At 45.1% G+C, this 17,873-nt stretch overlaps 1 protein-coding gene and 1 pseudogene across 1 annotated transcript in view; both read right to left on the bottom strand.

Moving 5' to 3' along the window:
- The window catches only part of aven (apoptosis, caspase activation inhibitor), a 136,762-nt gene extending 119,604 nt beyond the window's left edge, over positions 1-17,158 (bottom strand). The window contains exons 1-2 of the mRNA XM_070878985.1: positions 16,751-17,158; positions 1,146-1,311 (exon numbers count right to left, since the gene is read on the bottom strand). Coding sequence (XP_070735086.1) covers positions 1,146-1,311; positions 16,751-16,984 — 400 coding nt within the window. The 5' untranslated portion in view covers positions 16,985-17,158. The remainder of the gene's footprint in view (positions 1-1,145; positions 1,312-16,750) is intronic.
- LOC139263653 (U2 spliceosomal RNA) lies at positions 1,711-1,949 on the bottom strand (annotated as a pseudogene).
- Positions 17,159-17,873: the final 715 nt, after the last annotated feature.

Raw genomic sequence — 17,873 nt, 5'->3', positions numbered from 1 at the left:
AGATTAGGGCAATATCAGGGCAAAAGACAAGGATGGGAGAGAGTAATGGTTTTGTTGGACAAGGACAACAAATATGAAGGTGATGGACTGATTGAGCAGAGATATTGTGGTGAATGAAGGACCAAAGTCTAAGCAGTTGGAAGTTTGAAAGTGCAGTTGTAAGGGAATTGAGGGAGAGTTTTTTTTCCATGCGCAGAGGTAGAAGGAAGTGGAGTTGGAAGGGGGTGGGGGATGTTCCTGATGAAGGATGTATGAAAGTGGTCAGAGACGGCCTTGGCTGTGATCAAGACCAAGGGAATAGAGGGGCTTTGGGAGATGGTGAGGTCAAGGCAGTGACCATGAATGTGGGTGGGAGTGTTTATATGGAAGGAGAAGTGTGGAGAGGACAGCAGCACAGTGAATGCAGTGGAGGGAGCTGAGATGGAAATTGTGATCACTGAAGATGAGAAGTCGCTTGGTACAGATGCAGAAGGCTGCAATGAGGGAGGATATCTCAGGAGAAATTTGGGATGGTGCTTGGGGAAGTAGTAAACAACATAGATTTTAACGGAAATGTGAGGAATAGCATGAGTTGTTCGAAAGTGAAGATACCAGAGGAACAGGGAAAAGACCAAGATCTGATTTTGTGGTAAGGGCCACACTGATACCACAGTAGTTTCACCAGGGCAGGGTGGTCAAACAGAAAGCCAGGTGTGAAGGTTTCAGTAAGAGGCAATGGGCCACATTTCAGTCAAAACCAGGCTGTTAATGCAATTATCCTGGAAATGTGGAAAGGGCAATGATGTTGATCTGGCAACATCCAAGCAGGTGGAGTGAAGGGGACAGAAAGGAGGCTGGCATGGTTAGCTCTCAGCAGGCATGCTGGACAAGAAGGCTGGTGAGAGCGGAGGATAGGGAGGAGGTTGCTACTCATAAGGATGCGGTGATGGGTGCCTGGAAAAATGCCAAGAGTGGCATAGAGTGTATCTAGTTTGCCTCAAGTACTGCATCTTTCAATTGTACTGCACCATTCCTTTTTTATGCATTAAAAAGAAACGTTGAAGATTGCATTTAAAATAAATCTCAAAAAGAATTTCCATTTAAAGTTTGAAATTTGTTAAGCAATTTAATCTATTTTGCACAATTGAAGAACATTGTTTTCCTACCTGCAGAACTTAGCAGCACATTGAAATCTGCACCTCGCAAAGATTCTCCACCATCATTTAGTTCTTTCTCTTCTGTTTTGTATCTGTCCCAGTTTGAAACTATTTGTCTTCTAGAAAATGCATTTGGTTGACCATAATCTTCCTTTATGTCCACATCATCTTCAACCTTTCAAATTAAAAAGACACAACTGCTAAAACATGTATCTTCACTGAAGAAGCAGCTGATTTAAATATGCTTGGGGTGTTAATCCTTAATGGTGTTAATATACTCCAAATCCCACATGTAACGCACTTTAGAATTCCACCAAAAGCTCTCTTGTGACTACCTCTGTGACTGTGCATAAACACGCAAATAAAAGAAACACAATCTGTTGAAGTTCATGCTCGAAACAACAATGAAACCTGCACTGGCTACTTCAATTTAATTTGAAAAAAGGTTCTGGATTTTTTTTTTTTTAAATTCGTAGCCAATCGTTCCAATTCTTTGTCAAATCACAAACGCCAGAGGTCACCTTGCACACGCCAAGGATCACTCTGCGCCAATGCTCTTAGCCAAAAGGCCTAGAGCCACTGCACCGTTCCTGGAAGTACTGCAATACCAGGTTCGTGCCATGGAGGTGGATGGGTCAGGTCCCCCACACACCTCCGTGGAGGTGGATGGGTCAAGCCACCCCACCCACCTCCTGTTTCCAAAAAAGCAAGCATATACCTTCCTGATCCAGGGAGAACCACCCGGAGGTCATGGTGGCTACTCCCCTGTCAGGTCAGTTACGCATGATCTTATCCAAAAGGCCGAGAAAGGTTCTGGATTTACCTTTTCTACAAGGTCCCTTCTTAATCACTTCCTTGAAAGTTGAGGGTCCCAAATATCTCCAGTCTTTCCTCATAGCTCCCTCCTCTGTCAGTAGGGATAAATCTTGTGACTCTTATCTGATATTTGGGACAGACCAATTTGATACACCAATAGGTCTTTTAACTCTGCTAACCAAGTTATGCATCCTGTGCAGAACAACAGGTGTTTAATTTTAGGAATTCTTATTAGAGAGGTTTCAAAGAATAGCAGCAAGTAAATGTGAGCCAACTGTGCTGGTTGTCCAATCAGGGGGTGTCCTGGTAGGGCAGGCAACCATTGGCCTCGAGGGGAAGATAAACCCTAAAAAACGGGGAATATATCCCCAACCCGATTCGTACTCTTGGAGAAACGGGACACTTTAGTATCATTGAAGTCAATGGGAATCGGGGGAAAACTATCCACTGGCTGGAGTCATACCTAGTTCAAAGGAAGATGGTTGTGGTTGATGGGGGTCAATCATCTCAGCCCCAGGACATCGCTGCAGGTGTTCCTCAGGGTAGCGTCCTAGGCTCAACCATCTTCAACTGCTTCAATGACCTTCCCTGCATCTTAGGGTCAGAGTGTGATGTTCGCTGATGATTGCACAGTATTCAGTTCCATTTGTAACTCCTCAGATAATAAAGCTGTCCATGCCCCCATGCAGCAAGACCTGGACAACATTCAGGCTTTGGCCGACGTGGCAAGTAACATTCACTCCACACAAGTACCAGGCAATGACCATTTGAAACTAGAGAGCGCCTAACCACCTCCACTTGGCATTCAATGGCATTACCCAATCCCCCACCATCAACATCCTCGGGCTCATCATTGACCAGAAACTTAACTGGACCAGCCACTTAAATACAGTGGGTACAAAAATAGGTCAGAGCCTGGGTATTTTGTGGTGAATGTCTCACCTCCTGACTCCCCAAAGCCTTTCCACCATCTAAGAGCCACAAGTCAGGAGTGTGATGGAATACTCTCCACTTGCCTGGATGAGTACAGCTCCAACAACACTCAAGAAGCTTGACACCGTCCAGGACAAAGCAGTCTGCTTGACTGGCACTCCATCCACCACCTTAAACATTCACTCCCTCCAGTACCAGCATACCGTGGCTGCAGCGTGTACCATCTACAAGATACCCTGCAACAACTCGCCAAGGCTTCTTCGGCAGCACCTCCCAAACCCTCAACCTCTACCACCGAGAAGGACAAGGCCAGTAAGTGCATGGGAACATCTGCAAGTTCCCCTCCAAGTCACACACCATCCTAACTTGGAAATAGATCGCTGGTCCTTCATAGTCACTGGGTCAAAATCCTGGAACTCCCTCCCGAGTAACGCTGTGGGAGTATCTTCACCACATAGACTGCAGCGGTTCAAGAAGGCAGCTCACCACCACCTTCTCAAGAGTAATTAGGAATGGGCAATAAATACTGGCCTTGCCAGTGACGCCCACAACCTGTGAACAAATAAAAAAATTAATTAAATCAGGCTCCCACAGTGTAATTGGGAGTCTGATTTAAATTTAACCGCTGCTGATCAGATTTTCCAGGGTTCAGAAAACACAGTAAAAGGCATGCTGGAGCTGCAGGCTCCAAAAATTAAGTGCTTTGTGGACAAGTAGGAGCAGAGGTTCTTCCCCGCCCCCCTACAACCCTTCAAAAAAATGTTCAGTCTCCCTTCTGCTGATACCAGCCTCTCTCTCACCCCCATGCCGCAATCGGTGATCTCCCCACCCTCCAGCCCCAATCTGAAGTTTGCCCCGTGATCGCGGCTGAACACCCCACCCCCAAACCCCCGATCTGAAGCCTGTCCTATCACGGACAAACACCCCCCAACCCCCGATCCAATGCCTACCCTGCAATCGCAGTCACCCCTCGCCTTCAACCCTCAATGGTTGAGCCCTTGGAGATGAGCTTTGATTCACAAAATTTCATGACATTCACGTTGAGCTTTGTCATCTAACTTGATTGACATCTGTATACTCAGAGGCCTCCAGAGATATATGCCACAACTTTGGTTTGTTTGAAAGTTTGGTAAAATTTCAAAACTATTTGTTATGCTGCTTATGGAGAACAGTGAAATCTAAGTAATGCATTTCTATTTAACTTGGTGATTTATTAATGCTTCTATAAATTATTTTTTAGAAAATTCTAGTTAACTTTGCCTGAGCTACAGTCTTCATAATGATATTCTGCCAGTTTGAAGAGATCAGGAATGAATGTTGGCATCCTGTATTATTTCCAGAGCACACTCAATGGTAAAAGGGTTCATTGTTCACTCTTTGGCCTGAGATCACACATAAGGAGCAGTTTTCGTGCACAGGAAACACTGACTTGCCTATAGAACCTGGATTTCTAAAGAGCTCCAAACAAAGAGCATTGTATCAATGGGATAAAATCATAGTCATCATGATATTACATTCAACAGATCGCACACAAAGAATTCTTCCGGAAGGTAATTAAGCTAGCATTTAAGAACTATCAAGTAGGTTATAGTATACTTTGATTTTCAAAAAACTCCATGTGCAATTTTGTCTAAGATTTAGAATCCAAGGCAAAGTGGCAAGTTGGATCCAAAATTGGCTCAGAGGCAGGAAACAAAGGGTAATGGTCGATGGTGTTTTTGTGACTGGAAGGCCGTTTCCAGTGGGGTTCCGCAGGGCTCAGTACTAGGTCCCTTGCTTTTTGTGGTATATATCAATGGTTTGGACTTGAATGTAGGGGATATGATTAAGACGTTTGCAGATGATACAAAAATTGGCCGGGTGGTTGATAATGAAGAAGAAAGCTGTAGACTGCAGGAAGATATCAATGGACTGCTCAGGTGGGCATAACAGTGGCAAATGGAATTCAATACGGAGAAGTGTGAGGTAATGCATTTGGGGATGGCTAACAAGGCAAGGGAATACACAATAAATGGTAGGACATTGAGAAGTGTAGAGGAACAGAGGGACCTTGAAGTGCATGTCCACAGATCCCTGAAGGTAGGATAGGTAGATACGGGTGGTTATAGAAGGCATACGGGATACTTGCCTTTATTAGCCAAGGCATAGAATATAAGAGCAGGTAGGTCATACTTGAACCGTATAAAACACTAGTTAGGTCACAGCTAGAGGACTGCATGCAGTTCTGGTCACCACATTACAGGAAATATGTGATTGCACTAGAGAGGGTACAGAGGAAATTTATGAGGATGTTGCATGGACTGATGAATTTTAGCTATGAGGAAAGATTGGATAGGCTGGGATTGTTTTCTTTGGAACAGAGGAGGCTGAGAAGAGACCTTATTGAGGTGTATAAAATTATGAGGGGCCTAGATACAGTGGATAGGAAGGACCTATTTCTCTTAGCAGAAGGGTCAATAACCAGGAGGCATAGATTTAAAGTCATTGGTAGAAGGTTTCAAGGGTGTTTGAGGAGATTTCTTTTCACCTAGAGGGTTATGGGGGTCTGGAACTCACTGCCTGAAAGGGTGGTAGAGGCAGAAAACCTCATAGCATTTAAAAAGTATTTAGAGTGCCGTAACCTACAAGGCTATGGACCAAAAGATAGAAAGTGGGATTAGGCCAGATAGCTCTTTGTCGGCCGGCACAGACACGATGGGCCGAATTACCTCCTTCTGTGTTGTAACTTTCTATAATTGTATGATTTAGCTTCTTATATTCTGAAACATTACATGAGGAGTTAAAAATCAGCTTCACTCACACAAATTATATCCCAGACTAAGTTGGTATATTTTTGCAATGGTTTGTTTAATGTCAAGTGGTCAGAGAGGGGCCAAGCCCCGCAATTCAGATATCAACATTTTGTTTGGTTTGTTCAAATAGCAGTTTGACTAGTAGCTTTTTTTTGAATTTACCATCTAGGTAATTAATATCTGCCCCATTCCCGTCACTATTTAAAAGTCTATTATTTTCAAATCAGAAAGTCTGTCTGGAGCCTCTGGAGAGCTAATCACGCAAGATAACTTCTGTAGTTGATGGAAAAAGGAAAAATAACTACAGGTACTACATAAGAAAATTACTTAATTTCCTATTTATTATCTTCTACTATATAAGGAGCTAGCAAAGCTAATCAACTATTGTAAATATATAAGTTATCCTACTGCTATTATTCACTTCTAACCACTTGTTCTATAATGTTGAATTATTTTTTGGTATTTTAAGCCTAAGACCAAGTTTACAGTAGTGTTATTGTGCTGCATTCTGAAACCAAGGATGATCCCATGAAAGTACAGGCTGTTTGTGGGATCCTACTTGTGTGCAAATTGGCTGCCACATTTCCAATATTACAACAGTGACTACACTTCAAAAGTACCTCATTGGTTGTAAAGCACTTTGGGACATCCTCAGGTCGTGAAAGGCGCCATCTAAATGCAAGCTCTTTCTGTTTAGTACCTGAAACAATCTGGAAAGGGTCCTCTGTTTATTACCTATATATGCTACCGATTTTACTTAAATATTAGGGTGAGTGGAAACAGTGTCTGGGAAGTATTGAGCTAGAGCGCTGAGCATAGTCTGAAATACAAGAGCCCAAAAATATTGAGTAAAAAAGGCAAAAACCCAAAAAAGTGACAATTGAGTCTTCAGGATGTCCCAAAGTGCATCACATCGAATGAATTACTTCTGAAGTGTAATCACCTGTCAGTATTTCGGTACTTCAATATTTTAGGACTTCACAATTATAAAACTCTAAATATAAAGTATTTTTAATTTAATTTTTATTAATAAACAAAATTCTCCTAATGGTAGATGGAGGATTTGATGCCGTTCTTGCAACTGCATAGGCTCCACACTCAGCTTTCCATCCCTCAACCTCTCCATCTTGAAGACGCTGCTTGAAATAGAATGCCGACCAAGCTTTTGGTCACCTCTCCTAACATCTCCTTCTTTGCCTCAACCGCTACATGTTTTCTACGTTAAAGGTGCGATATATGCAAGTTGTTTACATAGGATTACATAGGATACATGGCACAGAAACAGGCCATTCGGCCCAACGAGTCCATGCCGGCGTTTCTGCTCCACTTGAGCCTCCTCCCATCTTTGCTTATCTAAATCTATCATCATAACCCTCTATTTCCTTCTCCCTCATGTGCTTGTCTAGCCTCCCCTTAAATGCATCTATACGATTCGCTTCAACCACTCCCTGCAATATCAAGTTCCACATTCTCACCACTCTTTGAGTAAAGAATTTTTTTCGGAATTCCCTATTGGATTTCTTGATGACTATCTTATATTGATGGTCTCTAGTTATGCTCATCCCCACAAGTTGAAACATTCTCTCTGTATCCATTCTATCAAAACCTTTCATAATTTTAAAGACCTCTATTAGGTCACCCCTCAGCCTTGTTTTTTTTCAAGAGAAAAGAGACTCAGCCTGGTCATCCTTTCCTCGCATTTCTGGTATCATCCTTGTAAATCTTCTCTGCACTCTCTCCAGTGCCTCAATATCCTTTTTACAATATGGCGACCAGAATTGTACGCAGTACTCTAAGTGTGGTCTAACCAAGGTTCGATATGGGTTCAGCATAACTTCTCTACTTTGAATTCTATATCTCTAGAAATAAACCCTAGTGCTCGGTTTGATTTTTTTTATGGTCTTGCTAACCTGTGTCGCAACTTTTAGCGATTTGTACTCCGAGATCCCTTTGTTCCTCTACTGCACCCAGACTCACAACCTCCAAGTAATAAGTGACTTCCCTATTCTTCTTACCAAAATGTAATACCTCACATTTATCCGTGTTGAACTTCATTTGCCAATTATATGCCCATTCTGCAATTTAGAAACATAGAAAATAGGTGCAGGAGTAGACCATTCGGCCCTTCAAGCCTGCACCACCATTCAATAAGATCATGGCTGATCATACACCTCAGTACCCCTTTCCTGCTCTCTCTCCATACCCCTTAATCCCTTTAGCTGTAAGGCCCATATCTAACTCCCTCTTGAATATATCCAACGAACTGGCATCAACAATTCTCTGCGGTAGGGAATTCCACAGGTTAACAACTCTCTGGGTGAAGAAGTTTCTCCTCATCTCAGTCCTAAATGGCTTACCCCTTATTCTTAGACTGTGTCCTCTGATTCTGGACTTCCCCAACATCAGTAACATTCTTCCTACATCTAACCAGTCCAGTCCTGTCAGAATTTTATATGTTTCTATGAGATCCCCTCTCATCCGTCTAAACTCCAGTGAATACAGGCCCAGTCGATCTAGTCTCTCCTCATATGTCAGTCCTGCCATCCCGGGAATCAGTCTGGTGAACCTTCGCTGCACTCCCTCAATAGCAAGAACGTCCTTCCTCAGATTAGGAGTCCAAAACGGAACACAATATTCCAGGTGAGGTCTCACCAAGGCCCTGTACAACTGCAGTAAGACCTCCCTGCTCCTATACTGAAATCCCCGAGCTATGAAAGCCAACATACCATTTGCCTTCTTCACCGCCTGCTGTACCTGCATGCCAACTTTCAATGACTGATGTACCATGACACCCAGGTCTCGTTGCACCTCCCTTTTTCCTAATCTGCCACCATTCAGATAATATTCTGCCTTTGTGTTTTTGCCCCCAAAGTGGATAACCTCACATTTATCCACATTATACTGCATCTGCCAAGCATTTGCCCACTCACTTAACCTGTCCAAGTCACCCTGCAGCCTCTTAGCATCCTCCTCACAGCTCACACCGCCACCCAGCTTAGTGTCATCTGCAAACTTGGAGATATTACATTCAATTCCTTCGTCTAAATCATTAATGTATATTGTAAATAGCTGGGGTCCCACCACTGATCCTTGCGGTACCCCACTAGTCACTGCCTGCCATTCTGAAAAAGACCCATTTATTCCTACTCTTTGCTTCCTGTGTGCCAACCAGTTCTCTATCCACGTCAGTACATGACCCCCAATACCATGTGCTTCAATTTTGCACACCAATCTCTTGTATGGGACCTTGTCAAAAGCCTTTTGAAAGTCCAAATACACTACATCCACTGGTTCTCCCTTGTCCACTCTACTAGTTACATCCTCAAAAAATTCTAGAAGATTTGTCAAGCATGATTTCCCTTTCATAAATCCATGCTGACTTGGACTGATCCTGTCACTGCTTTCCAAATGCGCTGCTATTTCATCTTTAATAACTGATTCCAACATTTTCTCCACTACTGATGTTCAGGCTGACCGGTCTATAATTACCTGTTTTCTCTCTCCCTCCATTTTTAAAAAGTGGTTACATTAGCTACCCTCCAGTCTCAACTTTTCCTCATAAGTCAACCCCCTCATCTCCGGAATCAACCTAGTGAACCTTCTCTGAACTGCCTCCAAAGCAAGTATATCCTTTCGTAAATATGGAAACCAAAACTGCACGCAGTATTCCAGATGTGGCCTCACCAATACCCTGTATAACTGTAGCAAAACTTCCCTGCTTTTATACTCCATCCCCTTTGCAATAAAGGCCAAGATTCCATTGGCTTTCCTGATCAATTGCTGTACCTGCATACTAACCTTTTGATTTCATGCACAAGTACCCCCAGGTCCCGCTGTACTGCAGCACTTTGCAATCTTTCTCCATTTAAATAATAACTTTCTCTTTGATTTTTCCTGCCAAGGTGCATAACCTCTCACTTTCCAACATTATACTCCATCTGCCAAATTTTTGCTCACTTACTTAGCCTGACTATGTCCTTTTGCAGATTTTTTGTGTCCTCCTCACACATTGCTTGTCCTCCCAACTTTGTATCGTCAGCAAACTTGGTTACATTACACTCGGTCCCTTCTTCCAAGTCGTTAATATAGATTGTAAATAGTTGGGGTCCCAGCACTGATCCCTGCGACACCCCACTGGTTACTGATTGCCAAACCGAGAATGAACCATTTATCCCGACTCTCTGTTTTCTGTTAGTTAGCCAATCCTCTATCCATGCTAATATATTACCCCCAACCCCGTGAACTTTTATTTTGTGCAGTAACCTTTTATGTGGCACCTTGTCAAATGCTTTCTGGAAGTTTAAATACACCACATCCACTGGTTCCCGTTTATCCACCCTGTTTGTTACATCTTCAAAGAATTCCAGCAAATTTGTCAAACATGACTTCCCCTTGATAAATCCATGCTGACTCTGCCTGACCGAACTTTGCCCATCAAAATGTCCTGCTACTGCTTCTTTAATAACGGACTCCAACATCTTCCCAACCACAGGTGTTAGGCTAACTGGTCTATAGTTTCTTGCTTTTTGTCTGCCTCCTTTTTTAAATAGGGGTCTTACATTTGCAATTTTCCAATCTGCTGGAACCTCTCCAGAATCCAGGGAATTTTGGTAAATTACAACCAATGCATCCACAATCCCTGCCGCTACTTCTCTTAAGACCCTAGGATGCAACCATCAGGTCCAGGGGATTTATCTGCCTTTAGTCCCATTATCTTACTGAGTACCACCTCCTTAGTGAGTGTGATTGTGTTAAGTTCCTCCCTCCCTATAGCCCCTTGACTATCCACTGTTGGGATACTGTTAGGGTCCTCTACCGTAAAGACTGGTACAAAATATTTTTTCAGAGTTTCTGCCATTTCCATGTTCCCCAGTCTCGTCCTCTAAGGGACCAGCATTTATTTAGCCACTCTTTTCCTTTTTATATACCTATAGAAACTCTTGCCATCTGTTTTTATATTTTGTGCTAGTTTACTTTCATAGTCTATCTTCCCTTTCTTAATCATTTTTTTAGTCATCCTTTGCTGGCTTTTAAAAGCTCCCCCCCCATCTTCTGTCCTCCCAGTAGTTTTCGCCACATTGTATGCCCTTGTTTTTAATTGGATACCGTCCTTTATTTCTTTAGTTAGCCACGGTGTTCTATTTTCTCCTTTAGTAGGGATTCTATTATTTTTCCTACCACCGATGTTAAGCTGACATGTTCTATTCCCCTTCTTAATTATTAAATATGTGTAATAAGGCCTTTGCTATCTCTTCCCCAGCTTCTTATAAAATGCGTGGATATGGGTGAGGGGTGATGTGTAAATACAGACTCACTGAGGGTGAGGGGGGATGTGTAAATACAGACTCCCCGAGGGTGAGGGGGGATGTGTAAATACAGACTCCCCGAGGGTGATGTGTAAATACAGACTCACTGAGGGTGAGGGGTGATGTGTAAATACAGACTCACTGAGGGTGAGAGTGATGTGTAAATACAGACTCCCCGAGGGTGAGGGGGGATGTGTAAATACAGACTCCCCGAGGGTGATGTGTAAATACAGACTCACTGAGGGTGAGGGGTGATGTGTAAATACAGACTCACTGAGAGTGAGGGGGGATGTGTAAATACAGACTCCCCGAGGGTGAGGGGGGATGTGTAAATACAGACTCCCCGAGGGTGAGGGGGGATGTGTAAATATAGACTCCCCGAGGGTGAGGGGGGATGTGTAAATATAGACTCACTGAGGGTGAGGGGGGATGTGTAAATACAGATTCACTGAGAGTGAGGGGTGATGTGTAAATACAGATTCACTGAGAGTGAGGGGTGATGTGTAAATACAGATTCACTGAGAGTGAGGGGTGATGTGTAAATACAGACTCCCCGAGGGTGAGGGGGGATGTGTAAATATAGACTCACTGAGGGTGAGGGGGGGATGTGTAAATACAGATTCACTGAGAGTGAGGGGTGATGTGTAAATACAGACTCACTAAGGGTGAGGGGGATATGTAAATACAGACTCCCCGAGGGTGAGGGGTGATGTGTAAATACAGACTCCCCGAGGGTGAGGGGGGATGTGTAAATATAGACTCACTGAGGGTGAGGGGGGATGTGTAAATACAGGCTCACTGAGGGTGAGGGGGGATGTGTAAATACAGACTCACTGAGAGTGAGGGGTGATGTGTAAATACAGACTCACTAAGGGTGAGGGGGGATATGTAAATACAGACTCCCCGAGGGTGAGGGGGGATGTGTAAATACAGACTCCCCGAGGGTGAGGGGGGAATGTGTAAATACAGACTCACCTAGGGTGAGGGTGATGTGTAAATACAGACTCCCCGAGGGTGAGGGTGATGTGTAAATACAGACTCCCCGAGGGTGAGAGTGATGTGTAAATACAGACTCCCCGAGGGTGAGAGTGATGTGTAAATACAGACTCCCCGAGGGTGAGGGGGATGTGTAAATACAGACTCCCCGAGGGTGATGTGTAAATACAGACTCCCCGAGGGTGATGTGTAAATACAGACTCCCCGAGGGTGAGTGGGGGCTGTGTAAATACAGACTCCCCGAGGGTGAGGGGGGATGTGTAAATACAGACTCCCCGAGGGTGATGTGTAAATACAGACTCCCCGAGGGTGAGAGTGATGTGTAAATACAGACTCCCCGAGGGTGAGGGGGGATGTGTAAATACAGACTCCCCGAGGGTGATGTGTAAATACAGACTCCCCGAGGGTGATGTGTAAATACAGACTCCCCGAGGGTGAGTGGGGGCTGTGTAAATACAGACTCCCCGAGGGTGAATGGGGGCTGTGTAAATACAGACTCCCCGAGGGTGAAGGAGATGTGTAAATACAGACTCACTGAGGGTGAGGGGGATGTGTAAATACAGACTCCCCGAGGGAGAGGGTGATGTGTAAATACAGACTCACTGAGGGTGAGGGTGATGTGTGAATACAGACTCCCCGAGGGTGAGGGGTGATGTGTAAATACAGACTCACTGAGGGTGAGGGGTGATGTGTAAATACAGACTCCCCAAGGGTGAGGGTGATCTGTAAATACAGACTCCCCGAGGGTGAGGGGTGATGTGTAAATACAGACTCACTGAGGGTGAAGGGCAATGTGCAAATACAGACTCTCCACTCTGTGCGTTAGTGAGAAACGAGATTGGCTCAGAGGATCAAGCCACACCACACCCACACATATATTCAGTCCCTCTCTGCTCCCTCTCTCTCTGCCTCCTCTTCTGCGCATGTAATGATGACCCCTGACCTCCTGAATTGTGGGAAATGAGCAATGCCATGCCGTTGCTAAGGACAGCGACACTTTATGGCAGAAGGTCAGAGAGATTTAACGCTAACGCCCATTTCAGATCGCTCGTGGTAACGGGCCAATTTTTTAAATGGAGACGAGGGGCTTTAAGAATGGGCGACAAGCCAGCGATCTGAAAACCCAATTTTACCGCCCACACCAATAACTAGGGCTGTCGAGAGGGTTTTAAACTAAATAGTGGGGTGAAGGTTCAGCTGAACGAAAAGTTAAGAAGTCAAAGAATAAGGAGAAGGCAATAGAGCAGGGTAGCACTGATGGAAATGAAAACCAAAGCATGACAGTAAGGGACAGAATATATAAACATAATAGTGAATCAGAAAGTGGGGTCAAAGCAGGAAAAAAGGGTTTAAAAACAAATTTTAAAGCTCTATCTGAATGAACGCAGCATTCATAACAAAATAAATGAGTTGACGGCACAAATAGATACAAATGGGTATGATCTGATAGCCATTGCAGAGCAAGGCTACCAAGTCTGGGAACTAAATATTCAGGGGTATTTGACAATTCGGAAGGACAGATAGAAAGGAAAAGGAGGTGGGATAGTTCTATTAATAAAGGATGAGATCAGTGCGTTAGTGAGAAACGATATTGGCTCAGAAGATCAAGATGTTGAATCAGTTTGGGTGGAAATAAGGAACAATAAAGGGAAAAAGTCGCTGGTGGGCGTAGTCTATAGGCCCCTTAACAGTAGCTACACGGTTGGATGGAGTATAAATCAAGCAGTAACAGGGGCTTGTAATATAGGAAGAGCAATAATCATGGGTGATTTTAACCTTCATATTAATTGGAAAAAGCAAATTGGCCAGGGTAGCCTGGATGAGGAGTTCATAGCGTGTATCCGGGATAGTTTCCTTGAACAGTATGTTGCAGAACCAACCAGGGAGCAGGCTATCTTAGATCTGGTACTTTGTAATGAAGCAAGATTAATAAATGATCTCTTAGTAAAAGATCCTCAAGAAATGAGTGACCATAATATGATTGAATTTCAAATTCAGTTGGCGGGTGAGAAAGTTGGTTCTCAAACCAGGGTCCTAAGCTTAAATAAAGGGGACTACAAAGGTATGAGGGCAGAGTTGACTAAAGTGGACTGGGAAAATAGAGTAAAGTATGGGATGGTTGATGAGCAGTGGCAGACATTCAAGGAGATATTTCATAACTTGTAACAAAAATATATCCCAATGAGAAGGAAAGACTGTAAGAGAAGGGATAAACATCCGTGGCTAACTAAGAAAATAAGAGAGGGTATCAAATTGAAAACAAAGGCATACATTGTGGCCAAGACTAGTGGGAGGCCAGAGGATTGGGAAATTTTTAAAAGCCAGCAGAGAACGACTAAAAAAATAATTGAGAGGGAAGATAGGTTCTGAAAGTAAACAAGCACGAAATATAAAAACAGATTGTAAGAGTTTCTACAGGTACATAAAAAGGAAAAAAGTGGCTAAAGTAAATGTTGATCCCCTGGAGGTTGAGACTGGGGAATTAATAATGGAGAACAGGGAAATGGCAGAGATCGTGAACAAATATTTTGTATCGGTACTAAAAACATCCCAATAGTGGATAATCAAGAGGCTATAGGAAGTGAGGAACTGCATAGAATCACTATCACTAGTTAAGTAGTATTCGGTAAAATAATGGGACGAAAGGCGGACAAGTCCCCTGGACCTGATGGCTTACATCCTAGGGTCTTAAGAGAAGTGGCTGCAGAGATAGTGGATGCATTGGTTATAATCTACCAAAATTCCCTGGATTCTGGGGAGATCCCAGTGGATTGAAAACCGCACATGTAACGTCCCTATTTAAAAAAGGAGGTCGACAAAAAGCAGGACACTATAGACCAGCTGGCCTAACATCTGTCAGTGGGAAAATGCTGGAGTCCATTATTAAGGAAGCAGTAGCGGGACATGATTCAATCAAGCAGAGTTAGCATGGTTTTATGAAAGGGAAATCATGTTTGACAAATTTGCTGGAGTTCTTTGAGGATGTAACAAGCAGAGTGGATAAGGGGAAACCAGTGGATGTGGTGAATTTGGATTTCCAGAAGGCATTCGATAAGGTGCCACATAAGAGGTTACAGCACAAGGTAAAAGGTCACGGGGTTGGGGATAATTTATTAGCATGGGTAGAGGATTGGCTAACGAACAGAAAACAGAGAGTCGGGATAAATGGGCAAACAGTGACGAGTGGGGTGCCGCAGGGATAGGTGCTGGGTCCCGAAATATTTACTATCTAAATTAATGACTTGGATGAAGGGACCGAGTGTAATGTAGCCAAGTTTGCTGATGATGCAAAGATGGGTGGGAAAGCAAATTGTGAGGACATAAAAAATTTACAAAGGGATTATAGACAGGTTAAGTGAATGGGCAAAAATTTCGCAGATAGTGTATCATGTGGGAAAATGTGAGGTCATCCACTTTGGCAGAAATAATAGAAAAGCAAATTATAATTTAAATGGAGAAAAATTACAAAGTGCAGAGAGACCTGGGGGTCTTTGTGCATGAAACACAAAAAGTTAGTATGCAGGTACAGCAAGTAATCAGGAAGGCAAATGGAATGTTGGCCTTCATTGCAAGGAGGATAGCGTATAAATGCAGAGAAGTCCTGCTACAACTGTACAAGATATTGGTGAGGCCACACCTGGAGTACTGTGTATAGTTTTGGTCTCCATATTTAAGGATGGATATACTTGCATTGGAGGCTGTTCAGAGAAGGTTCATTGGCTTGATTTTGGAGATGAGGTGGTTGACTTATGAGGATAGGTTGAGTAGGTTGGGCCTATACACATTGGAGTTCAGAAGAATGAGAGGTGATCTTATTGAAACATAAGATAATGAGGGCACTCGACAAGGTGGATGCAGAGATGTTATTTCCACTCATAGGGGAAACTAAAACTCGGGGACATAGTCTTCGAATAAGGGACAGCACATTTAAAACTGACATGAGGAGAAATGTTTTCTCTCAGGGTTGTAAATCTATGGAATGCTCTGCCCCAGAGAGCTGTGGAGGCTGGGTCATTGAATATATTTAAGGCAGATATAGACAGATTTTTGAACAATAGGGGAGTAAAGGGTCATGGGGAGCGGGCAGGGAAGTGGAGCTGAGTCCATGATCTTATTGAATGGCGGAGCAGGCTCGAGAGGCCAAAGGGCCTACTCCTGCTCCTATTTCTTATGTTCTTATGTGAGGGGCGGTGTAAATACAGGCTCACTGAGGGTGATGTGTAAACACAGACTCACTGAGGGTGAGGGTGATGTGTAAATACACTCACTGAGGGTGATGTGTAAATACAGACTCCCCGAGGGTGAGGGGCGATGTGTAAATACAGACTCACTGAGGGTGATGTGTAAATACACTCACTGAGGGTGATGTGTAAACACAGACTCACTGAGGGTGATGTGTAAATACAGACTCCCCGAGGGTGAGGGGCGATGTGTAAACACAGACTCACTGAGGGTGATGTGTAAATACAGACTCACTGAGGGTGATGTGTAAATACAGACTCCCCGAGGGTGAGGGGCGATGTGTAAACACAGACTCACTGAGGGTGATGTGTAAACACAGACTCACTGAGGGCGAGGGCAATGTGTAAATACAGACTCCGAGGGTGATGTGTAAATACAGACTCACTGCCAGCTATGTATGTCCTGGGACTGAGGGGTTTCAGTTGACGGGCGGTGCTTTCAGTGCCTCTCCGCTCAGGGCCCAGCCAGTGACCCGAGGCCGTGCTCACTCTCCCCGGCCCCTTGCCCCACTCTAACCCCGGGCCTGTACCTGTTGCTGCTCCTGCTGCTGCACGGGGCGGTCGCGGTCATGGCCCTGGGGATGTCGTGCACCCCGGCCACCGCGGCCCTGAGCTCCTCGCCAGCCCCGGCCTCCGCCGCCTCCTCGCTCGGCCTCCTGTCCCCGCTGCTGCCGGTCCCCCGCGCCTCGCGGTCCCCGGCCTCGGCCTCGGCCTCTTCCTCCGCGGCGGCTCCGGCCCCAGCTCCGCTCCGCCGGCATCTCCATCCCTACACCGCGCCCGGCAGCACCGCGGGATCCCGAGCAGGCGCAGCTTGAGCCACCGGCACAGAGGCTGAGTCAGTGAGAGGACCAGGGGATGAGCACACAGAGAGGACCAAGGGGATCAGCACAGAGAGAGGACCAGGGGATCAGCACAGAGAGAGGACCAAGGGGATCAGCACACAGAGAGGACCAGGGGATCAGCACAGAGAGAGGACCAAGGGGATCAGCACACAGAGAGGACCAGGGGATCAGCACAGAGAGAGGACCAGGGGATCAGCACAGAGAGAGGACCAAGGGGATCAGCACACAGAGAGGACCAGGGGATCAGCACAGAGAGAGGACCAGGGGATCAGCACAGAGAGAGGACCAAGGGGATCAGCACACAGAGAGGACCAGGGGATCAGCACAGAGAGAGGACCAAGGGGATCAGCACACAGAGAGGACCAGGGGATCAGCACAGAGAGAGGACCAGGGGATCAGCACAGAGAGAGGACCAGGGGATCAGCACACAGAGAGGACCAAGGGGATCAGCACAGAGAGAGGACCAAGGGGATCAGCACACAGAGAGGACCAGGGGATCAGCACAGAGAGAGGACCAGGGGATCAGCACAGAGAGAGGACCAAGGGATCAGCACAGAGAGAGGACCAGGGGATCAGCACAGAGCGAGGACCAAGGGGATCAGCACAGAGAGAGGACCAGGGGATCAGCACAGAGAGAGGACCAGGGGATCAGCACAGAGAGAGGACCAAGGGGATCAGCACAGAGAGAGGGCCAAGGGGATCAGCACAGAGAGAGGACCAAGGGGATCAGCACAGAGAGAGGACCAGGGGATCAGCAAAGAGAGAGGACCAAGGGGATCAGCACAGAGAGAGGACCAAGGGCATCAGCACA

This window comes from Pristiophorus japonicus, chromosome 4 (genome assembly GCF_044704955.1).
Source record: "Pristiophorus japonicus isolate sPriJap1 chromosome 4, sPriJap1.hap1, whole genome shotgun sequence".
Lineage (NCBI taxonomy): Eukaryota > Metazoa > Chordata > Chondrichthyes > Pristiophoridae > Pristiophorus > Pristiophorus japonicus.
Note: the sequence above shows the minus strand (reverse complement) of the source record. Positions and strands in the feature narration are given on the sequence as shown.